The 26,035-nt window shown below is 39.0% G+C and overlaps 1 protein-coding gene across 2 annotated transcripts in view; it reads left to right on the forward strand.

Annotated features, from left to right (window-relative positions):
- Positions 1 to 26,035, forward strand: part of PCNX2 (pecanex 2) — a 314,758-nt gene that overhangs the window by 217,475 nt on the left and 71,248 nt on the right. For both annotated transcript variants that reach the window (XM_033199654.1, XM_033199655.1), the window contains exons 24-25: positions 16,514 to 16,572; positions 19,323 to 19,538. In XM_033199654.1, the coding sequence (XP_033055545.1) occupies positions 16,514 to 16,572; positions 19,323 to 19,538 (275 nt within the window). The remainder of the gene's footprint in view (positions 1 to 16,513; positions 16,573 to 19,322; positions 19,539 to 26,035) is intronic.

Genomic DNA, 26,035 nt, shown 5'->3' on the forward strand with positions numbered 1-26,035 from the left:
GCAAAAGCCCGGTTCATCTTGATCCAAATTCTGTATACACCACAGGTAACTTATGAATGAAATAAACATGTCTTCATCCGCAGGAGAAGTTTCACTCATAACTCTAAATAAAACACTCATATAAATGGCACTGAACCTCTTTGTACCAGAAGAATGTAACAGCCAGAAGTCAAAACCTTAAATCAGTCAAATTAAACTTGGGAAAAAACCCAGCAGTACCCTGATAATTTAATCTTTATGAATCACTTAAAATTGTTTGCCTCTTCATTTATTCAATTTCCCATTTGGCTGACTCTTTGCCCGACAGCAAACAACTTGGATTTTTTTTTATTACTATTTTTATTAGTTGCATTTGCAGAAAGAGAAGAAACACTTTTCACCCCCTAAATATTTATGACTTTCCACTGAATGGTTGAATTTTATATTCTGTATTTAAAATATTAAGTAGTCTTGGATTTTTCTTGCTGAAATGGAAGAAATAATACTAATTTAAGGTGTAAGCACATTAGAATCAGAGATACAAATTGTACATGAATGCATGGTTGTCACATAACAAACAAACAAACAAAAAACCAGAAGATTTCCATCACCACAGAGACCTCTCCTGTTGGAGAGCACACATACTTCCTTCCTGCCCCCACCCCTTCTTAACTCCTGTCAACCTCTAATCTGTTCTCCATCTTTATAATTTTGTCATTCCAAGAATGTTATATAAACGGAATCCTGAACTGTTTAACCTTTTGGGGTTGCCTGTTTTCACATAACATAATTCAGTGGAGATTCATCCAAGTTGTGTGTGTCAGTAGTTTATGTTATTATATTGCCGAGTAGTTCTATGGTATGAATGTGTCAGGGTCTAATAAGTCATCCATTGAAGGACTTCTGGGTTATTTCCAGTTTGGAGCTATTATGAATAAAGCTTCTTTGGACACTTGTTTATAGGTTTTTATGTGAACATAAGTCTTCACTTCTCTCAGATAATTTCCAAGAATGCCATTGCTGTCTCATAATGTAGTATTTTTTTTAGTTTTCTTTTTCTACTGTTTTACTTTTTCTACTATTCAATTTTGAGAATTTCTTACCTATTTCAGATAGTTGTACTCTCTTGGATATACGTTTTGCAAATATTTCATTCCAGTCTGTAGCTTGTCTTTTCGTCCTCTTAACAAAATGTTTTGCAAAGCAAAAGTTTTTTAGGTACACATTCTTTTCAAGTGTACATAGACTATTCTCCACAATGGACCATCTACTAGGCCATAGAACAATCCTCAATAAATTTTTAAAAACTGAAATTATACAAAGAATGTTCTCCAGCTACAATAGAATAAAATAGAAAATTAATAGCAAGAGCAAATTTGGAAATTTTCCAAATACATATAAATTAAAACACAGAAACAACCAATGGTTCTAAGAAGAAATCACAAAGAAAATTAAAAACTACTTTGAGATTAATGGAAATAAAATATAATTTACTAAAACTTATGGAAGTTAGGAAAAGCAGTTCTCAGAGGAAAATTCATAGCTGTAAATGCCTAGATTTTTAAAATAAGGCCAGACATGGTGGTGGTGTTCATGCCTGTAACTGCAGCACTTTGGGAGGCCAAGACAGAATGATCGCTCGAGGTCAAAAGTTTAATACCACCAGCCTGGGCAACATAGTGACAGATGGGTCTCTTCAAAATTTTTTAAAAAATTAGTTGGATATGGGGGTGCACACCTGTAGTTTTAGCTATTATAAAGGCTGAGGTTGGAGTATTGCTTGAGCCTAGAAGTTAGAGACTTCATTGAGCTATGATCATGCCACTGCACTCTAGCCTGGGTGACCAGGGCAAGACCCTGTCTCTAAAAATAATAAGAAGAAAAAGATATTACCAGGTATGGTGGCCTGTGCCTGTAATCCTAGCTACTCAGAGGCTGAGGCAGGAGGATTGCTTGAGGTCAGGAATTCAAGACCAGCCTGGGCAACATAGTGAGACCTCATCTCAAAAAATATTTGTTTAAAGATCTCAAATAAATCACCTATCTTTCCACCTTAAAGAACTAGAAAAAGAAGAGTGTACAAAACCAAAAGCAAGCAGACAGAATGATTAGGTTAGGGATAAATGAAAATGAAGAGTAGCAAAATGACAGAATAAATAAAACCAAAAATTTGTTTTTTGAAAACATAAAATTGATAAACATTTAGCTAGAATGGCCAAGTTAAAAACAAGACTCAACATGCTATAATTGCTAATAAGTGAGGACATTATTACTAGCCTTACATAATTAAAAGGAAATATAAGAGAATTCTATGACCCCATGTATTTCAACAAATTAGGTAACCTAGATGAAATGGAGAAATTCCTAAAGACATACAAATTACCAAAGCTGACTGAAGAATAAACATAAAATCTAAATAGACTATAACAAGTATAATAAAAATAATTAATCAGTAATTTTTTTTTTTTTTAAGAGACAGAGTCTTGCTCTGTCCCCCAGGCTGGAGTGCAGTGGTGTGATCTCAGCTTACTGCAAACTCCACCTCCCGGTTTCATGCCATTCTCCTGCCTCAGCCTCCCAAGTAGCTGGGACTACAGGTGCCTGCACCACTTCTGGCTAATTTTTTGTGTTTTTAGTAGAGATGGAGTTTCACCGTGTTAGTCAGGATGGTCTCGATCTCCTGACCTCATGATCCACCAGCCTCAGCCTCCCAAAGTGCTGGGATTATAGGCATGAGCCACCGCACTCGGCCAAATCAGTAATTTTTTTAAAAACTCCCTACAAAGAAAAAGCCCAGGACCAGTTGACTTCACTGATGAATTGTATAAAATGTTGAAAGAAGAATGAACACCAATTATTATCAAATCTTTCAAAAGGAACAATTCCTAACTCATTCTGTGGGGCCAGTATCATCCTGACACCAAAACCAGACAGTGTCATCATGAGAAAAGAAAACCTCAGATCAATATCTCTTATGAATATAGATGCAGAAATCCTCAAAAAATACTACCCAACCAAATTCACCGCCTATTAGGGTTATACACTGTGGCCAAATGAGCATGCTAGGGTGGTTCAACACATTAACATAAACCCCACTTGACCATTTCAATTGATGCAGAAAAATCATTTTGTAAAATACAACACTATGTTGTGATAAAAACATTAAACAAACTAGGATAAAAGAATGTCCTCAATCTGATAAGCCTAAATGCCATCAGTGATAGACTACAGTAACCAAAACAGTATAGTACAGGTACAAAAACAGACACATAGACCAATGAAACAGAACAGAAAACCCAGAAATAAGGCCACACACCTACAACCTGACAAAAACAAGCCATGAGGGACAGATTCCCTAATCAATAAATGCTGCTGGGATAACTGGCTAGCCATATGCAGAAGATTGAAGCTGGACCCCTTCCTTACGCCATATACAAATATTAACTTAAGTTGGATTAAAGACTTAAACACAAAACCCAAAACTATAATACCCTGGAAGACAACCTAGGCAATACCATTCTTGAGATAGGAACAGACAAATATTTCATGATGAAGACATCAAAAACAATTGCAACAAAAGTAAAAATTGACAAATGGAATCTAACTAAACTGAAGAGCTTCTGCACAGCAAAAGAAACTATCCCCAAAGTAAACAGGCAACCTACAGAATGCAAGAAATTTTTTGCAAACTATGCGTCTGACAAAAGGTCTAATATCCAGCATCTATAAGGAACTGAAACAAATTTACAAGAGAAAAACAACCCCATTAAAAAGCAGGCAAAGGACATGAACAGATACTTTTCAAAAGAAGACATACATGCAGCCAAGCATATGAAAAAAGAAACGCTCCACATCACTAATCATTAGAGAAATGCCAATCAAAACCACAGTGAGGTACCATCTCACACTAGTCAGAATGGCTATTACTAAACAGTCAAAAGAATAACAGATGCTGGGAAGTTACAGAGAGAAAGGAATGCTTATACACTGTTGGTGGAAGTGTAAATTAGTTCAACCATGTGGAAAGCAGCGTGGCGATTCTTCATAGACCTAAAAACAGAAATACCATTGAACCTAGCAATTCCATTGCTGAGTATATACCCAAAGGAATATAAATCACTCTATCATAAAGACACATGCACGGTATGTTCATTGCAGCACTATTCACAGTAGCAAAGACATGGAATCAACTTAAATACCATCAGTGTTGGGCTGGATAAAGAAAATGTGGTACATACACACCATGGAATACTATGAAGCCATAAAAAGAATGAGATCATATCCTTTGCAGAAACATGGATGGAGCTGGAAACCATTATCCTCAGCAAACTAACACAGAAACAGAAAACCAAACACCTCATGTTCTCACTTATAAGTGGAAGGTAAATGATGAGAACACATGGACACGGGGAGAACACACACTGGGACCTATCAGAGGGTGGAGGGTAAGAAGAGGGAGAGGATCAGGAAAAATGGCTAATGGGTACTAGGCTTAACACCTGGGTGATGATATAATCTATACAACAAACCCTCATGACACAAGTTTACCTATATGACAACTCTGCATAGGTACCCCTGAACTTAAAAGTTAAAAAATAAATAAAGAGATTAAGAGCAGCTAAAGTGGACATCCTTGCAGTTTTCCCAGTCTTGTGGGAAGTAATTCCATTTTTCACCATTAAGTACAGTGTGGCTGTAGGTTTTTTTAGATGATCTTTATCAAGTGAGGAAATTCCTGTATAATTCTATTTTTCTGAGCTTTTTTTAAAAAAATCATGAATAGTATTGGGTCTTGTCAATTGCTTTTTCTGTGTTTATCTACATGAATATGTGATTTTTCCTCTTTACCATGTGAGTATGGTGGATTATACTGACTGATTTCTGTGCATTGAACCAGTCTTGCATCCCTAAAATAAACCTACTTTGTCATGGTATATAATTATTTTTATATATTGCTGAATTTTATTTGCAATATATTTTTAAGGATTTTTGGATTTATATTCATGGAAGACATTGATCTTTAATTTTAATTTTTTCATGCTGTTTTTGCCAGGTGTTTGTATCAGGGTAATACTAGCTTCATGAAATAAATAGGAAAGTGTCTCTTCCTTCTATAATTTCTGAAAGAGGTTAAGTATAATTATTGTTAGTTCTTTTTTAAATATGTGGTAGAATCTTCAATGAAGCCTTCAGAGCTTAGAGATTCATTTGGGGGGGAGTTTTTAAGCTACTAATTAAATGGCATTAATAGTTACAGGCTTTTAAAATTATGTATTTCATAATGAGCAAGTTATGGTAATTACTGAGTTTTTTGAGGAATTACTCCATTTCATCTAGGTTTTAAAATTCATGCATGTAAAATTATTTGTAATATTCCCTATTATCTTTTTGATACCTGCAGTGTCTGCAGTGTATACAGTTATTTGTAATTTGTGTTTTCTCTCCCCTTTTCTTTGTCAGTCTGGCTGGAGATTTTTCAATGTTATTGATTGATATTTTCAAAGAACCAGCTCTTTGCTCTTTGATTTTCTCATCTGTTTTTCAATTTCATTGGTTTTTGCTCTTTATTTCATTTATTGTGCTTGCTTCAGGTTTTCTTTGCTGTTCTTTTTCTAGATTCTTGGGGTGGGACCATAGACTACGGGTGTGATACTTTTTTAATGTGTATGTTTAGTGCTATAAATTTCTCTTCCAGTACTGCTTTAGCTGTGTTTGATAAATCTTGATACCTTTATTTCCATTTTCTTTCAGTTCAATGTATTTCTATTTCTTTTTTTTCTTTTTCTTTTTTTTTTGTGTGTGTGTATTTCCATTTCTATTGAAACTTTATCTTTGACCCATGGTTTATTTAGAACTATGCTGTTCAGTTTCCAAATGTTTGGACCTTTTCCTATTTTCTTTGTGTTATGTATTTCTAGTTTAAGTCCATTGTGGTTGGAGAACAAACTCTGTATGATTTCATTTTTGAGACTTTGTGGAGATCATTTTATGTCCCAGAAAAATGGTCTATCTTGGTGCACTCGCTGTAGGCACTATAAAAGAATGGATCACTTGAGCTCAGGAGTTCCAGACCAGCGTGGCCAACATGATGAAACCCCATCTCTATTAAAATACAAAAATTAGCCGGGTATGGTGGCACACACCTGTAGTCCCAATTACTTGGGAGGTTGAGGTGGGAGAATCACTTGAACCCTGGAGGCGAAGGTTACAATAAGCTGAGACAGTGCCACTGCACGTCAGCCTGGATGACAGAGCAAGACTCTGTCTCAAAAAAAAAATTAGTTATTGTATTTTTCAGTTGTACAATTTCTATTTGATTCTTCATTTCTTCTATTTCTTTGCCAAGGCTTTCTTTTTTTTTTTTTTTTTTTTTTTTTTTGCTGAAGCTCTATTTCTTCATTGATTTCAAGTGATCTTAATTGCTCATTGAAACATTTTTATGATGGCTAATTTAAAATATTTGTCAGATAATTTCATCATCTCAATTTTGGCATGTATTGTCTTTTTAAATTCATTTCAAGATCTTCCTGTTTGTTTCTGATTATAAGTAGTTTTCTTTTGAACTCTGGACATTTTGGGTGCTATTATGTATTATGAGCCTCTGGGTAATATTTACACCTTTGTTTCAGCTAGCTGTTACTGACACCGTTCTGGCAGGAGAAAAGGAACTGCTGCTTTGTTACTTTCAGATGGGGTTAGAAGTCCAGGTTCCCTACTCAGCCTCTATTGACTCCTGAGATGGGAGAGGGTAGAAAGTTTCTTGTTATTGCTTGATAGGGGGTAGGAGTTCAGGTTCCCCACTAAGCCTTTATTGATACTTTTCTGAATGGGAGCGATAGCAGCACTTCATTACTGCTCCCCGTGTGGCCTCCTTACCCAGAAAAATTATGAAAGTCCGAACTCAGTCTCTTTTGATACCATCTCAGTAGGAAGGGAAGGGGCACCTTATTATTGCCTGGCAAGGGAGGAAGTGTAGGTTCTTCACTCAGTCTTTGCTGGTGACACAGGATTCTTTGGGGGGCCACTTCACCAGGCTCTGCCCATTCAGCCCAAGCTCGGTTTGCACTACTGGCCTGGTTCCCACATCCTGGGTAGAATGGTGAGGGGTGTGTGGGCAAATGGGTGTGAGGTCTGACCACAGTGCCCACAGCCAGGCACACAGGCTGCTGCAGTGGGGCCGGGCAGGCAGCTCCAGATGCCAGCACAGATGCCTCCTTCATGTGAGGCTGCAGCTGGACCAGGCATACCACAAGTAGCTTCTGCCTTAAGCGCCCTCGCTGGATGAGGGGAATATGGTAGCACCCAAAAACTCAGAGATGCCAGCAACTAGAAAAAGCCCCAGGAGGGTGTTATAGCTTTGTCACCGCTCTGGCTCAGGAAGCCTGGAGGTCTGGGTCCCCCGAAGGATCACAGCTCTTCTTTCCCATGGTCCAGTGAACAAGAGCATGTCACTGCCAACAGCGCAGCGAGCTGGTCAGGGATGCGTGACAGTGCTTTTCACACCCGTCATTTGGCGGGTCCCAGGATATTGTCCTGTGTCCGAGAAGAATGAGGTTATGTAGATGGTCAGAGACTGAACAAGGCAGAGAAGAGTTTTACTGAGTGACGGAACAGCTCTCAGCAGAGAGGGGACCCTAAGTGGGTACCCGCTACCCAAAGCCGGGTAGTCCCAAAGTGTGGCTGAGTCCAGGAGCTCGGAATGGGGGAATGCATGCTGATTGGTCAAAAAGCACCATTCAGTTGGCTGAAAGGCATGGAGGAAGTTCTCACTAAAGTTGGGGACTTTACCCAGAACTGGCAGCTTGGTTTTCAGGCTTTAATTTGTCTTTGGTTTGAAGGTTGGGTTTTGCCAGGGACCCACCCCTATCTGCCTAGGAATTTGTCTCCCTCCTGCTTCTGTCACTGGTACAGATAGGCATAGGGCTATGGTTTTATCTGTGGTATTTGGCTGTTACAGAGAGGTTATGACCTACAGTTTTCTGTCTTGTTAGGCTGCACCTTTCTTGACTCTCAGGCTAGATAGATCAGGGATTTGTTGATGCTTTTTTTTTTTTTTTTTTTCTTTTGCTTCTGTGGGTGTTTCTGGGCTATATGAGGCAAAAAGAAAAACAGAGAAACTCACCACATTGTTTTTCCTTGGATCCCATGATGCCCAGATGGTCTGCTTTTTCCTTTTACCTTTCAGACGGTGTTTTTACTATATGTAAAATCCAGGGTTTTCGTGTACCAAGTAGAGGAATAAGGAAAAATACACCAACTCCATCTTTCCGGAAGAATAGAGCCAATCTGCATGTATTCATTGTTCTTATTCATGCTTAGCTTTCTCTACTGCAGATTCATATGGTATGATGAAAACATAATATTTTGGATACCAGTATTCTGTATAGGGTATTCTTTCATTGCAGGCCTCAAATAGACTTTCAGGAAATAGACTTTTACAATAACATTAGGGGGTAAGAAAATTGCTTCATGCCCCTATGGCTGCCTGTGAGCACACATGTATGTTTACACAGAATCTTAGAAACTTCACCTTGAGGTAGGCTGAACACAGTGTGGTTGCTGAGCGTATTTTACAGTTTATCTATAGGAGAATAGAGGAGACCAGAGAAGCATTAAGGGAATGTCAACAGAGAGAAAAAATGTTGATTCAGACCCTGTCATAATAAGATCCTTGTGGAGAGAGTACTATAAAACTCAGCAAGCTTTATAAACATAAAATGAAAAAAAAAATAGTTTTTTAACTTAATAATTACTTTGAAAAGTTGTATAACTAAGACTAAAACTAAAAAGTTGTATAAGACTAAAACTCACAAAAACCAGTAGAAGACTTCTACACAGCAACAGTGGAGTAATATGTAGTTGTACTTCTATTTTTCAGTATGACTAACTTTTATTATCTTTTCTTTATGAAGATCTGGTTTAGAAGTTTTCAGTTCCAGAGATGTAGCAGACTAGATAATCTCAAAACTTTTCCACCTGCTAAAAGTATCAAAAAAATGATAGGTTGTAAAATACCTCTTAGATACATGTTTGAGCATAATAATAAAGTTAGAAAATTTCCAAGGGCTAGAAAGAAAGAGGGAGCAGTAAACAGCAAAACCCAGTATCACTGCCTGGGAAGAATGGGGTGGGTGGTGAGTCGGGGCTCTGAGTCTCAGTAACATAGGGGCTGACATTTTAAAATCTATGCCAGGCTAGGTGATGAAGCGTTAGTCCTATAGAAGCAGAAAAAAGTTTCAACTAAGACTTCCACATAAAGCTGGAGCCCTGAAGGTCTGCCCCATCAGTGAAGAAGTGAAACACCCAACACAGAGAAGGAACAAGGAATCTCAACTGGTCAGAGAGAGGGAAGAGTGGGAACAAGTCTCCATAGTGAATGAACATTACTAATCTTTTGTCACATGTGGGCTTGGAGTTCAAAACTATACTACCCGTATTTGGAAACTGTCACGTTGAGACGTTAACACAAAAATGGTACTGGTGTGTAATACCCCTAGAGTTGCTGATGAAGCCAATGTAAAATTATTCTTAAAGGACATGACATGTCTTCAACTAATTCCACAATAAAAACTGACTGGAAAGGAGCTCCCAATCCAGTACCACAGAATACAAAAGAAAAATATTCATCATGAACAAGAACCAGGAAATAAAATAAATAGCAGATTTTGACTATCCAAAACTAAAGATAAGTAAAGAAGTAATCATATATATATTTAGAATAAAAAGTTGTATAAGAAGAAATAAAACTAAAAGGCCAAGATGTTATGAAAAAATGACAAATTGGAACAAATGGCTTATAGAAATCAGTGCATGTAGTCATTAAAATGTATAGTGTAATAGACAAGTTAAACAGTAAATTAAACACAGCTAAACTAGAAAGCACTCAATCTAAGAAAACTGGCCAGAATGCAGCAGAGAAAGATAAAGAATGGGAAATATTCCAGGGAAGTTAAAAGAGAGTTAGAGGACAAAATGAAAGATGTCAACTAGAAATCTAGAAGTTCCTGGAAGAAGGCATAAAACAAACAGGGAGAAGCACAATTTTAAGAGAAAATAATAGAAAATTTTAAAAATTGATGAAAGACATAAATCCTCAGATTCAGGAATCTAAGTCATGACCATAACAAACTAAAATAAATTCACATTTCTACACAAAATAGTGAGGTTTCAGAGCACTAATATCAAAAAAGATCTTAAAAGCATTCAGAAGCAACAGAAAGAATGCATACTCATTAATAACAGTATGTATGACCAATAGAAGAATTCTACACAGCAGCAATGGAGTAATATGTCATTGTACTCCTATTTTTCAGTGTGGTTAACTTGCATTAGCTCTCTTTTCTCTCCCCCACTCTCATTCTCTTTCCCTGCCTCTCTTTCTTCCTTCACCTTTTTTCCCTTTTTTAAAAAAATCATTCCCATCAAATATGTGTACTTTTGTATGTTTGGGTATTTATTTAACTACTGATTCTACTTGTTTAACAATTACAGGGCTATCCTTTTTCTTTTTCTTTCTTTTTTTTTTTTTTTTTTTGTTTGTTGAGACAGAATCTTGCTCTGTCTCCCAGGCTGGAGTGCAGTGGCACAATCTTGGCTCACTGCAGCCTCTGCCTCCCAGGTTCAAGCGATTCTCCTGCCTCCGCCTTCTGAATAGCTAGGATTACAAGGGTGTGCCACCACGTTCAGCTAATTTTCATATTTTTAGTAGAGACCGGCATTTCACTATGTTGGCCAGGCTGGTCTCGAAACTCCTGACCTCAAATGATCCACACACCTCAGCCTCCCAAATTGCTGAGATTATAGGCATGAGCCACTGTGCCCAGCCTCTTCTTTTGTTTTTATTCTGGAGTTCCTTTTAGTATGTTACATCTTTATAGGAGTTTACCTGTTTCATTTATGTTTTCAAATTTACTGGCACAAAGTTGTTCATAGTATCGTCTTATGATTTCTGATTCTGTAGTATTCTCTTTATAATTTTATAATCAGACTATAGTGTAATGTGTTTAAAAATCAAAGAACCAATACAATGAGAAAGCATAATAATATAAACTATGAAGATGGAATGTGACCAAATACATCTGCCTGGACACCCAGCGAAAAGACATACCTTAAATATGGTGACTTGGAAAAGCTGAAAATCAAAGAGTCAGTGAAAGCATTAGGCAAGTGCAAACAAATCAAAGCTACTGTTGTGGCTTAATATTGAACACAGATGTATTTGGGGCAAAAACCATTAGGATTAAAAACATTTTATAATGTCAAAGACTAAAATTCACAATGAAAATATAAGCTATGGATAGCAATGCCTTAAGTCACATAGTACAACTTATAAGGAAAAAAAAGGAAATTTTATTTAAAAACTAAAAACACAGGAGTGGTAGAAAATGTGACTCACTTTTCTTAGTTCATGACCCATCAAGTGATCAAAAATTAGATAAGGATACAGGAGAAATAAATAACATAATAATGTAGCTTCAATATATATTACAGAATATATACACACATGCATGTATACACACATGCACAAACACACATACATATAGAAAAAGAAAAAAACCTTTCCAGGTGCCCATGGAATATGAAGAAACACTGATTATATATTAGACAATTAAAAAGGAGCTCACCCTTTCATAATTCTTACAAACTACAATAGTAGTTCAATTTCTAGTAATGACATGCTGGGTATTTACAACCAATTGTCCTTAGTGAGGGCAACTAAAGAAAACTGGGTAACATAGGAAGAAAAGGGCCAGGCACAGTGGCTCACGCCTATAATCCCAGCACTTTGGGAGGCCGAGGCAGGTGGCTCACCTGAGGTCAGGAGTTCGAGACCAGCCTGGCCAACATGGTGAAACCCCGTCCCTACTAAAAATACAGAAATTAGGTGGGAGTGGTGGTGCATGCCTGCGATCCCAGCTACTCGGGAGGCTGAGGCAGGGGAATCACTTGAACCCAGGAGGCAGAGGTTGCAGTGAGCCAAGATTGCGCCACTGCACTCCAGCCTGGGTGACAGAGTAAGACTGTCTCAAAAAAACAAACAAACAAAAACAAAACAACAACAACAAAAAAGAAATATAAAGAACCAACAAAACTTTCTTAAAACTCAAAGTTGTTGGTTGTTCAAAATCTTCAAAGTACTGAAAATTCAGATAAAAATCCAGTAGAAGGAAAGCACCCAACGCTCATAGCCATTTTTATTCAAGATCATTTGCCAAACCTGAAAAAAGAAACAGCCAAACTGAGCTATGCTTTGTGGTCTTGTAGGGCAAATGTATGAAAAGTCAAAACTCAGGCCCAGTAAGACTGGAGGTCACCTAAGGGCCTGGCCCCAGGTAGTGCCCACCCTGATGGGTATACGGCAGTATGTCCTCAGGAAATGTCTCATAACAAATCATTCTGATGCTGCATGGTGACAGCAGAGTGCCACTGACTTTGCAAGAGCTAATACGATTGTTAGTGGCAGCAGCAATGAAAGACGAAAAACAAACCCAGGTGTACCTTGTGCATATAATCAGTTTTAAAGGAAACAGTGCCCCTGTATTTAAACTCTGGCTGCCTTCTCATTGTCCAGATGTCTTTAAGGTTGCCCTGCCTATGAATAGAATCACAGTCTATTTTTAGCTCCATCTTGGATTTGCCATATGAACAGACCCCCACCAAACTTCTCACTCTGGCCAGCAACATTTCCTCACTAAAAAAATGAGACAACTTTTACCATAGATTGTGTGTACTGACAAAGGGGAATTTGAAGCATTGTCAATAAAGAAAATTACTTTTAAATTACTTAAGTTGCTCAGATGAAACTGAGACAGAAGGTGCTTGACCTAGAGGGACTGACCGGGGGTGGGAAGGCCAAGTTTGAAGGGAAGAAGACAGCTCTGCTCTCTGCATTTCATATTAACATAAAAGAGGGGTGTTTCTCAGTAAGTCAACTTCTCTGGAGAGTCCTGTTACACCACTCTTGTTCTGTAGTGCTCAGGACAGCATTACCCAGCAATGCACAGTGACTTTGTCAGGCAAATGCTAGGAACAGCATGCATCCACACGCATGCCTAATGTGTACCAGGATTGCATGTTCCCACTGAGATTGGGAAGTGAGCTATAAGCCCTGTTTCCTCTTCGAGCTACAGAGCTGATGTTCATTTGATTGGACAGTTAAGGCAGAAATCCAATTACTGAGCTAATTAGCACCTTTGAGGGGTAAGCACCAAATTTATAGGAGGAAAGCACTGGAGAAAACTCAAATTACCCAGTGTGGCTGACAGTCCACCCTCTGAGAGAATATGTGGAGAGCCAGAGGTCCTAGGGGTACACAGGCAGCTTAGCTTAGTTATTGCTCCTCAGAATTTAGACTGTGTTTTACAGGCTCTGAAAAGATAGCTTTCCAGTGAACATAGTTTTAGAAGATGTTTTAGTTCCCTAAGGAGTTTAGCAAATGACTTTCTTTTGTCTTAATCCTCCTTTAAAAATTGTTTATTCTGCTGCTTGAGAATTCCATTTGTGGTAGGTCTTAAGGTGAAATTAAAATTCCATTTAGGGACTAACTCTGCAGACATGGGATTTCAGCCTTCATTAAAAAGAATTTTGTTGTTTGCTCTATTTTCTGCTACCCTGAGATCTTTTATTTTTCAAAGCTGCTGTGGGAGTATTTGTAAGGAAAACTGAAGCTGTGATAGAACAGCATGCTGGGGTTCACAGCCTTTCTGAAATGTAACGCAGTGTTTCTTCTTTCCAGCCCATCCGTAGCATCACAGAACGCAACAGGATCTTGCCTAGATGGTTCTCAAATGTCTAAGACATAAAGGAAAGGAAAGAATACTTTTTTTTTCTGAAGACATGCCTTTTCATTTATTCAAATTATAGTTCCAACCAAATATCTTTTTATCTGTTTTGATTCCCAAAATTCCAACCAAATATCTTTTTATCTGTTTTGATTCCCAAAAGACAAGTTCACAAAAGAAGGCTGCATTCTTAGGTTTCTTCTTAAGCACCATTTCTGATAAGTGCTTGTCATTTGTTAAAATTATACAGAATATGTCAATGATCATGTTTAAACATAAGCCACATATGCAGCGTTGACTGGCAGCTAGTCTTTCTTCTTAGCAAATATTATAGGGACAAAAACTTCAGAAGTAGCCTTATTTTTGACCATTCAATAATTTATTCTGCAAATATTTATTGAGTGACTACTATGTGCCAGTTGTGAGCAACAAACTTACTCTCATGGTACTTAGGGACTGATGTAAGAGTCAGATATAATCAGATAATTACACAAAGAGATGTATGATGTGGTGTAAAGTAAAGGCTCCTAAGCCAGCCTCCCTAGGTCATATTCTGGCTGTACCACCTGTTAGATCTGTGACCTTGAACACTCTACTTAATTTCTCTGTGCCTCTGCCTCATCCGCTGTGAGAATGGGCATAAAACTACCTCAGAGGGTAGTTTTAAGGCAATAATAAGCTAATACATATAAAGTACTTAGAACAGGCACATGACACAAGCAAGTGCTACATAAATGTTAGCTGTCATCGTTATGATTGAGGTTAGCCTTGACAAGTGCTCCAAAAGAGAGGTACAGGTACAATGCGTGAAAGAGAACACGACAAAGGAATCTCACGCAGCACAGGAGTCAAGGCAGCTTCCCTGAGAAGGTGATACTTGAGCTGAGACTTGAAGGATAAGAGGAATCAATGAGGAAAAATGAGTGGGCATGGAAAGGGATCCCTAAATAGAGGGAACATATGCAAAGGCTACTGGAGAGGAAAGAGCAACAGGACTAAGAGGTCTGGGCATGTTGAAGGGGTGGAAAAGGAAAACCAACAGGGTTGGAACAAAGAAAGCAAAGGACAGAGTGATAGAAAAGGCAGGAGCTGGCCAGGCGCGGTGGCTCACAACTGTTATCCCAGCACTTTGGGGGCCAAGGCAGGCCAAGACCATCCTGGCCAAAATGGTAAAACCCCGCCTGTATTAAAAATACAAAAATTAGCTGGATGTGTGGCGCGTGTCTGTAATCCCAGCTGCTTGGGAGGCTGAGGCAGGAGAATCGCTTGAACCCAGGAGGCAGAGGTTGCAGTGAGCTGAGATTGCACCACTGCACTCCAGCCTGGCGACACAGCGAGACTCCGCCTCAAAAAAGAAAAGAAAAGAAAAAGAAAAAGCAGGAGCCAGATGTGTTCAAGACCAGGCTTTCTACAGTTGTCAGTGGGACCTTCATTATGCCCAGATCTTTAAGTAAACCCTATATGTGATACTGATGTATTTGTGGAAGTCCTTTCTTAATGGCTAATATATCAGATTTAACCATATGAAATTGCCATTTTGTAGGTGATAATAAACAGTTGACTGCCATCAATTTCATAGGCTTGATATCAATTTCATATTTCATTCTTTAAAGACCGCCACGCAATATTGGAAATAAAAGGACAAAGGTAGGCTGGCATAGCCTCTCCAAGCAGAGTAGATCGGTGCACTTACAAAGGGTTTTGGGGATGTGTGGAGTTCAAGGACTAGTGAGGTTTGGAGGCATACGTGGGTTGACGGCATCTGTATAGGAGGTTACTTGAAAAGCCTGTTGTTCATCAGTTGCCCCTCAGAAGTCTGCAGTGAGTCAGCTAACTCTCAGAAGCCAGGATTGCCATGGACTGGCTGCCTTACAAAAGCTGTGCACTGAGGAGTGTTTTCATGATGGAATAGGTTCAAAGCTGGTTCCAGTGGCCACTTGTTACCATGGCTGCAGACGATCTGAGAGCTTTCATTCTCATGGTTCAACCTAAGAAAGGTCTATAAGAGTATACCCAGCTCTTGAAAGCAGGTGGTGGAGATGTTGACTACTCATCACCATTTCCTGAAATCAATTTAAAGAGAAAGATAATCTATTGGACACTGTTCTCAAGTTCTGAAAGAGAGGGATGGCATATTGGCAGTTTAACACTTGCTTTTTTTTTTTTTTTTTTTTTTTTTTTAGGCAGATTCTCACCCAGGCTGGAGTGCAGTGGTGCAATCTCGGCTCACTGCGACCTTGACCTCCTGGGTTCAAGCAATTCTCCTCCCTCAGCCTCCCAAGTAGCTGAGATTATAGGAGTGCACCACCACACCTGGCTAATCTTTTTGGATTTTTAGTAGAGGTGGGGTTTTGCACTGTTTGCCAGGCTGGTACCAAGCTCCTGATTTCAAATGATCCGCCTGCCTCAGCCTCCCAAAGTGTTGGGATTACAGGCATGAGCCACCATGTTCGGCCTAAATACTTGCTTTGATTTTGCAGATCTGGGGCTCCAAATTGATTAAGACACAAGGCCATTCTCTCCTAATTAGAGAGCTACTCATCTCTCCCCTCTATGTGTTTCTTGTACTGTTCCCTCTATTTCTTATCATGAGACTCCTCTCTTCCTGCAGTGTGGTAAAACTACAGCAATCGTCTTAACCTGTGAGCTCTATCGCATTTTCATTTTCCACTCATGCAGCTGGTTCTGTAAACCAACTCCTCCGCTTGGGGGGATCTAATCATGACCTTCTACCCTTTTGTGGCCTCTTCTAGTACAAGGCGTGTGGATAATTCCAACACAAGACTGGCAGTCCAAATTGAAAGAGATCCAGGTAAGAAGATCTCTTCTCTCTTTTTAAACTATTTATTGCTGTATGGATGGATTCTCAAAAGGAAGAATTAAATACTCACTCTGTACTCATTGTGGAGACAATGCACATCTTAGTTAATATGCTGACTGTCAAATGAAACTGTGTAGGTAGACTGATCAAGCATCCTGATTTGGTTTGACAGTGTATTGCTCCACTGTTTAGAACTGATTAGGACCTTGCTCAGTATTGGATAACTCTGTTAATCAAGACATTTTAGTTTGTATGTAGTAAACCTCAAACACAGACTATAAACCTTGAGATTTGTCTTTTAGGAAAAAAAACATTCTTTGGAAAAACATCAGCATGATAATGTCCTTGAAGGCAAACCATTCCACGATCTAGGATCTAGAAGCTTTCAAAAACTTTGGTCAGCATTAAGCTATGGAAGGATTTACCTGCTAGAAGATTATTTTACTTTTTTCTTTCCATAATCAATCTCCTTTTTTAACCATTCTGTTTCTTCTTCCTCACATTAGAATGCAAATTTTAACTATTCTCTATTTTTATCCTCCTCACTCCCTTCTTTGTGCCCCCAAATCTGCCTAGGAACAATTGTATCATGCTCATTATCTGTATTTGAATTGCATATACATGATTAATTCGAAATCAGAATTTGAAATTTGAGATACCTGGAGAGAGAGGCTTATTTTTTGTTGAACTTCATGTCAGTACAATGAGGGAGGAGAGGTACTGATATCTCTGAGGTGCAGCTGTGGGACTGTGATGTTACAAGCCTATTGATATGAGGCAGAGGGACAGTTTCCCAAGCACATTGTGCTGTTAGTGAATCATAATTGCTGTCTCATTTTAATCTAATTATGCAGATGTGTGGTCAATGTGTTCTAAGAAGATGCCCTGAGTTGAATCTCTACTTTTAGTGATTTTAATTGTTTTGTTTTATTTAAACATTGAACAGTTTGAACAATTAAGCAAAGGCTAATTCTCTCATTCAGGCCTTTCCTTTCAAAGTGCCAGAGACTGAAAGTAACCTTTAATTAGTGTCTCAGAATGCATGCTGCTTCATCAGAGAAAATGAATATAGTGCAGGTCAAGGAAGCTTCATCTGCATAGAAGATTAAGCATACTGATACTTTATTAGACTACATGGCATGACTCAGCCCACAGAACAATTTCTTTCCATTAATCATAATTAGGTTATAAATGCTCTAATTTTGATTCAGCTTTCAACTGTCATGAGTGGCCAGCAAAGATATTCACAGTTTGATAGTGTTATTCTGTAGATTTCTTAGAGGCGGATTGGTGATCTTCCTTGTGTAAGTGCACTTGGGGCATATTCACCTTCTTGTACCATTCCCTGCCTTCTGCACCCTGATTGTGCCCTGGCTCCCTTGGATACAAAGCAGGGATGCTCCGGTCAGATCTGCAGTCTTCATCCCTGTCCTCCCCGAATCTCCGTCTCCACTCAAATAGACAATCCAGAAGGGAGTGTTGAGTTTTGCTTTAGGCATTTCCTCTTTGGGACAACTATGCCTATGGCTTTCCAGAGCCATAATTTCCTCTCCTAAAGAAAAGCTACTCCTAAAATAAAAGTCGTGAACGTGAACGTTTTTCCTAGGCTTCTCCCAATGCTTACTCCATCCACAGGACCACAGACCAGGAAGACTTCCCATGTTATCCAATCTTCTCTTTAAAAAATCTTATATCCCTCATCTGGAGAGATCCCTTGAAAGGAGGGAAAAGAGTCAGGGCTCAGCAGGGAGGATATAGGAAATGCACTACGCACTCCTAATTTCACCCCCACTCAACACGCACCCCTGGCTTTCCACTGGGAAGCAAGGTATTCCATCATTCCATCTCCTTTGCTGCTTCCTCCTTCACCCTTCCTTGGATGTCATTATCCACCCAATTAAAATGGCCAAAGTTAAACAAACAAGCAACAATGGACAATTCCAAGTCCTGACAAGGATGCAGAATTAGAGCTGTCAATCACTGCTGGGGAAATGCAAAAACGTTACAGCCGCTTTGGAGAACAGCAGTCCTGCTCCTAAGCATTTACTCAAGAGAAATGGGGAGAGTCATATTCACACAAACTCCTGTTCATGACTCTTGGTAGTGATTTTACCCATAATCACCAAAACTGGAAACAACCCAAAGTGTCCTTCAGCAGATGAATGGATAGACAAATTGTAGCACATGCATACAGAGGGATACTACTCAAAGGTGAAACAGAACACACTCATATATACAGCAGATGAATGCATTATTCTAAGCACTGGCTATATGACTATATGCATTTTTCAAGACTCATAGAATAGTACACTAAAATGGATGAATTTTACCCTACATAAATTATTCTTCAATAAACCTGAATTTTTAATGTATATATAATTTAAGAACAAATGGTGTCCATTTATATGTAGCATAACAACTTATATGTTATATAATATGTAAAATGTATATTTGTATGTAACAAATAATACTAGCAATGATTGTTTGTGTTATATATTATAGCACATATATATAAAATGATGCTGCTTATTGCCTATAAATTATACAGAGAGAATATAAAGGGAATAAAATAGGAGGGTCCCATATAATCCACTGAAATGTGGGAAGAACAGATCTTTTCTCTTTTATGTATATAAAGAGTCTGATTTTGCCCTTAATCAGATGACAGCTCACTGTTTCCTAGGTCTGGGTACACAGCAAGAAGTAGGCATTCACTGATCATATTTCTTGTCTACCTTTAGGGAATGATGACAACAATCTCAATTCCATTTTTTATGAACACTTAACAAGGACCCTCCAGGAGTCCCTCTGTGGAGACTTAGTTCTTGGTCGCTGGGGCAACTACAGCTCTGGCGATTGCTTTATTTTGGCTTCAGATGACCTCAATGCCTTTGTTCACCTGATTGAAATTGGAAATGGTCTTGTCACCTTTCAACTTCGAGGACTGGAATTCCGAGGTAAGAATTTCTTCATTGTGGAAACCATTGACAGTTGGTTGCTTGAGTTAATTACCAAGCAAAACTTTAGGAAGAAGTCACTGTTAAACAGGAAAAACGTAATGTCTTCCTACTGAAAGAGAGCTTGCCACCACTACCTTGATATAAATAAACTACAGTCATCTGAAGGAATAAAAACATAAACCATAGAATGGCATGTAAACTTGTGGATTAGCAAACCAGGACATTGGTTTATTAGCAAATCAGGATATGGATTTGGGAATAAATATCCCAAAGCTTTTTCCATTGGGAAAAGCTCAGAAGCCACAGGAGGTTGTGGGGAACATCGGGGCTCCAAATGGAGTCAGCCCGACGTTTTTCTGTGGGCCACAGGTGTTGGGATCTGCTGTGTGCAAATCATTTAAAGTCTTAGAGCTTTTCTTTCCTATCTGCAAAATAATAATAATGAGAATGGGTGCCTTATAATGTTACTGTGTGGTTTGAATGAGATCATGTAGAAGGCACTTCATGAATCCTCATTGCTTTGTGGTTATTGAGTCTGCCTGAATCTTGAAAGTATAACCCCAGTTTTCCTGCAAATCAGGAGCTGGGGTTATGCGGGATGCAGAAAGTGGTATAAGTGATGTACCTGTTGCCTTCTCCTGCGTTGTTTATTCCTTTACTCGTTGCATGTTTTCTGAACATCTCCTCTGTATCAGGCAGTGTTTTAATACTAGAGATGCAATGGATACATAACATGAAAGAGTCTTATCCCGACGAAGCTTACCCCCAGTGAGAGACACCTAAAGTAAACAAGTAAATAAACAAGCAAACTTATTATAGCTTGGAGCAAGTGCTATGAAGGAAGTTAATAGTGTTCTGAAACCCAGTCACTGCAGAGGAGGGTGAGGAGGTGCCACATTCAATGGGGTGGTCAAGGAAGGCTTCGAGAGGAGAGCGGGGGGAAGAAAGTCCCCAGTGCAGGAACTGGTAACTGCTAAATGCATGAGTCAGGCAGCATCTCAGAGCATTCCTGACATCTGGGAGGACTCAAGTGACTAGGGCTGACCAGCGCTCGCAGCAACTTGACATGAGGCAGCAGGAAGCCCAGTAACGTGAGATCTCCCCGCCAGTGTCAGGGACTATGTTATTCTCTATGTTACGGGGAACGATGTAGGGACTCTGGATGAGGGAATGGTTGACCCTCTCTACACTTTAAGAGATTGGTCTGGTGGCTGTGTGGAGAATGTACTGGGGGAAGACAAAAGTAGAAGCAGGGAAACCATTTAAGACTGCATTGTAGACACCCAAGCAGAAGATGACGGCAGAGACACGGAAGTGCCCAGAGACCGGGAGGTGGAATCAGAAGGGCTAGCTGTTAGGGGTGAGTGAGAGGGGAGGCTTTGTGTGCCCCCCAAGTTTCTAGATCGAGTATCTGCGTGGGCAGAGGTGTGTTTACTAAAACAGGGAAGCCTGAAGGAGGAATAGGACTTTTGGGTCTAGTGGTGGAAGCATTCAAGTGAATGTGCCAAGTAGCTAGTACGTACAGTCTGACAGTTATTCAGGAGACATTAATTTAGCACTGATTACATGTCATGCATTAATGTAGGTACCATGAATACAGAAGTTAAGCCCCCACCTTAAGATGCTGGGAACCTCACAGAGAAGACAGGTGTGGAAGGAGCTCATGTGAAATGAGTATCCCATGAAATGAGTGTTATGACAGTGTCCTGCTAGGGCCACATTAGGGACCAGAGGAGAGGCACTGGTGTCAGGTTGGAGTCTGGGTCAGCTCAGTGCAGGAGAAAAGAGGAGCAGCAGATGTGATGACAAGAAAGCACCAAGTCATCAGATGTGTTCTCAGCAGGTAGTTTGGAAGTGGTTATAGGTAATGCTAGAAAGGTGAGCAGGAGCCAGTTCATACCTGTTCAAACCCTCACTGTGACAAAAGGACAGTTGAACACCATTGTCTAAAGATGATCAGTTATCTTGGTTCTTTGGATGAGAATTTCTAGCATTAGTTTTGTGAATATCCATGCCTTTCCACATTCCCAAATAAATGTATACAAAATGTTTTTTTCTAGAGTGGTAGGTTCCGTGTTTTAGGTGTGCCTTCTGTGCACTTTTCTGAATTTTAAGAATCTAATTTAGGGGGCTTAGTTTGGAGAAGGTTATTGAGCAGGGGAATAGTGGTAAAACTCTACAGAGTAATCACAGAAAGGATATTTCCCCTACATTTAGCACAGATGCCAGAAAATGTCATGAGAGATGGTGGAAATAAGTGCCTCCAGTGCAATAATACGATAGAATTGTGCTGCTCTCTGAATTTCTGAATCTCAGCTCTTTTGAGAGCTTTTCTTTCTTTTTTTTCAGTATATTCCTTTTTAAATATAATTTCAACTTTGATTTCAGATTCAGAGGGTACATGTGTAGGTTTGTTACATGGATCTATTGTGTGATGCTGAGATATGACATGATTTGTCCCATCACTGAGGTACTGCTCATAGTACTCAACAGGCTTTCAACCCTTGTCCCCTTTTCTACCTACCACGTCTACTAGTCCCCAGTGTCTATTGTTGCCTTCTTTATGTCAATTAGTACCAAATGTTTAGCTCCCATTTATAAGTGAGGACATCTGGTATTTGGTTTTCTATTCCTGCATTAATTTGCTTAGGAAAATGGCATCCAACTGCATCCACGTTGCTGCAAAGGACATTTTTTTAATGGCTACATAGTATTCCATGGTGTATATGTACCCCCATTTTCTGTATCCAGTCTACTGTTGATGGGCACCTAGGTTGATTCCATGTCTTTGCTATTGTGAATAGTGCTACAGTGAACATATGAGTGCATGTGTCTGTTTGGTATAACAATTTATTTTATTTGAGTATATATACCCAGAAATGGGATTGCTGAGTTGAAAGGTAGTTCTGTTTTAAAGTGCTTTGAGAAATCTCCAAACTGCTTTCCACAGTGGCTAGACTAATTTACATTCCCATCAACAGTGTATAAATGTTCCCTTTTCTCTGCGGCCTCGCCAGCATCTGTTTTGTTTTTTTTAAATAATAGCTATTCTTTTTTTTTTTTTTTTTTTTTTGTTGAGACGGAGTCTCGCTGTGTCGCCCAGGCTGGAGTGCAGTGGCCGGATCTCAGCTCACTGCAAGCTCCGCCTCCCGGGTTTTACGCCATTCTCTCGCCTCAGCCTCCCGAGTAGCTGGGACTACAGGCGCCCGCCATCTCGCCCGGCTAATTTTTTGTATTTTTTTAGTAGAGACGGGGTTTCACCGTGTTAGCCAGGATGGTCTCGATCTCCTGACCTCGTGATCCGCCCGTCTCGGCCTCCCAAAGTGCTGGGATTACAGGCTTGAGCCACCGCGCCCGGCCAATAATAGCTATTCTGATTAATGTGAGATGGTATCTCATTGTGGTTCTGATTTCATTTGTCTGATGATTAGTGATGTTGAGCATTTTTTTCATGTGTTAGTTGGCCGCTTGTATGTCTTCTTTTGAGAAGTATCTGTTCATATCTTTTACCCATTTTTTAATGGGGTTATTTATTTTTTGCTTGTTTGATTGTTTAATTCCCTTATAGATTCTGGATATTAGACCTTTGTCAGTCGCATAGTTTGGGAATATTATCTCCCAATCTGTAGGTTGTCTTTTATTCTATTGATAGTTTGGTTTTGGTTTTGTTTTTATTTTTTTGTTTTGTTTTGTTTTGTTTTTTGCTATGCAGAAGTTCTTTAGTTTAATTGGGTCTCATTTGCCAATTTCTGTTTTTTTGCAATTGCTTTTGAAGACTTAGTCATAAATTCTTTCCTAAGGCCCATGTCCAGAATAATGTTTTCTAGGTTTTCCTCCTATAGTTTGAGGACTTACATTTAAATCTTTAATTGATCTTGGGTTAATTTTTGTATATGGTGAAAGATAGGGGTCCAGTTTCATTCTTCTGCATATGGCTAGCCAGCTTTCCAAGCACCATTTATTGAATAGGGAGCCCTTTCCCCATTGCTTATTTTTGTTGACTTTGTCAAAAATCAGATGGCTATAGGTGTGTGGCTTTTTATTTCTGGGTTTGCTATTCTGTTCCATTGGTCTGTGTGTCTGTTTTTGTACCAGTACCATGCTGTTTTGGTTATTATAGGCTTAGAGTATAGTTTGAAGTAGGGTAATTGATGCCTCTGGATTTGTTCCTTTTGTTTAGGATTGATTTTGCTACTTGGGCTTTTTTTCGGTTCTATATGGATTTTAGAATAGTTTTTTTTTTAGCTCTGGGAAAAATTACATTGGTAGTTTGATGGGAATAGAGTCTATAGACTGCTTTGAGCTGTATGGTCATTTTTTTAAATTATACTTTAAGTTCTGGGATACATGTGCAGAATGTGCAGGTTTGTTACATAGGTATACACGTGCCATGGTGGTTTGCTGCACCCATCAACCCGTCATCTACATTAGGTATTTCTCCAAAGGCTATCCCTCCCCTAGCCCTGCACCCCACAACTGGCCCCAGTGTGTGATGTTCCCTTCGCTATGTCCATGTGTTCTCATTGTTCAACTCCTATGTTGATTCTTCCAATCCATGAGCAAGGAATGTTTTCCCATTTGTTTGTGTCATCCGTAATTGTTTTCAGCAGTGTTTTTGTAATTCTCCTTGTAGAGATCTTTTACCTTTTTGGTTAGATATATTCTTAGGTATTTGTGTGTGTGTGTGTGTGTGTGTGTCTATTGTAAATGAGATTATGTTTTTGATTTGGCTCTCAGCTTGAATGTTACTAGTGTGTAGAAATGCTACTACATTTTGTACATTGATTTTGTATCCTGGAACTTTACTGAAGTTATTTTATCAATTCCAGGAGGCTTTTGGCAGAGTCTTTCAGGGTTCTCTGACTATACAATCATATGATCGGTAAAGAGAGATATTTTGACTTCTTTTTCTATTTGGATGTCTTTTATTTATTTCTCTGAACTGGCTGCTCTGGCTAGGACTTCCAGTACTATGTTGAATAGGAGTGATAAGAGTGGGCATCCGTGTCTTGTTCCAGTTTCAAGGGGAATGCTTCCAGCGATTTGTTTGTCATAGATGAGTCTTATTATTTTGAGGTGTATTCCTTCTATCCTTCATTTCTTGAGGGTCTTTACCATGAAGGGATGTTGAATTTTATGGAAAGGTTTTTTTTTCATGTCTATTCATATGATCATATGGTTTTTGTTTTTAATTCTCTTTATGTGATGAATCACGTATATTGACTTGTGTATGTTGAGCCAACCTTGCATCCTAGGAATGAAGCAGACTTGATTATATAGTGAATTAACTCTGATGTGCTGCCTGATTTGGTTTACTAGTAGTTTGCTAAAGATTTTTGCATCTATATTCATCAGTGATATTGGCCTGTCACTTTCTTTTTTTGTTGTATTTCTGCCAGGTTTTGGCATCAGGGTGATGCTAGCTTCATAGAATGCATTAGGGAGGAGTCCCTCCTCCTCAGTTTTTTGGAATACTTTCAGTAGAATTGGTACTAGCTCTTCTTCTTATGTCTGGTAGAATTCAGTTGTGAGCCCCTCTGATCCAGGACTTTTTTTGATTATAGGCTTTTTATTACATATTCAATTTCAGAAATCAATATTGGTCTGTTTAGCATTTCAATTTCTTCCTGATTCAATCTTGGAAGAGTGCGTGTTTCCAGGAGTTTAGCCATTTCATCTAGATATTCTAGTCTGTATGCATAGAGATATTCATAATAGTCTCTGAAGATCTTTTGTATTCTTTTAAGATCAATTGTAATATCATCTTTGTCATTTTTGATTGTGCTTATTTGGATCATCTCTCTTTTTCTTTGTTATTCTAGTTAGTGGTCTATCAATCTTGTTTATCCTTTCAAATCAACTTTTGATTTCATTGAATCTTTGTATGGATTTTAGGGTCTCGATTTTGTTCAGTTCTGCTCTGATTTCAGTTATTTCCTTCCTTCTGCTAGCTTTCGAGTTGGATTGTTCTTGTTTTTCTAGTTCCTTTAGGTGTGATGTTATGTCATTAAATTGAGATATTTCTAACTTTTAGAGGTAGGCATTTAGCACTATGAACTTTTCTGTTAGCACTGCTTTTGCTGCATCCCAGAGATTTTGGTGTATTGTGTGTGTGTGTGTGTGTATGTATGTATGTACATATGTATGTATGTATAAGACAGAGTCTCGCTCTGTCGGCCAGGCTGGAGTGCAGTGGCACAATCTTGGCTCACTGCAACATCTACCTCCCAGGTTCAAGTGATTCTCCTGCCTCAGCTTCCCAAGTAGCTGGGATTACAGGTGTGTGCCACCACACTCAGCTATTTTTTATATTTTTGGTAGAGACAGGGTTTCACCATGTTGGCCAGGCTGGTCTCGAACTCCTGACCTCAGGTGATCTGCTTGCCTTGGCCTCCTAAAGTGCTGGGATTCCAGGTGTGAGCCACCATGCCCAGCCTGTTTTTATTCATTTAAAAGGATTTTTTTTTCATTTTTGCCTTAATTTTGTTGTTTAC

The sequence above is a fragment of the Trachypithecus francoisi genome, unplaced genomic scaffold (genome assembly GCF_009764315.1).
Source record: "Trachypithecus francoisi isolate TF-2019V2 unplaced genomic scaffold, Tfra_2.0 Lachesis_group5, whole genome shotgun sequence".
NCBI lineage: Eukaryota > Metazoa > Chordata > Mammalia > Primates > Cercopithecidae > Trachypithecus > Trachypithecus francoisi.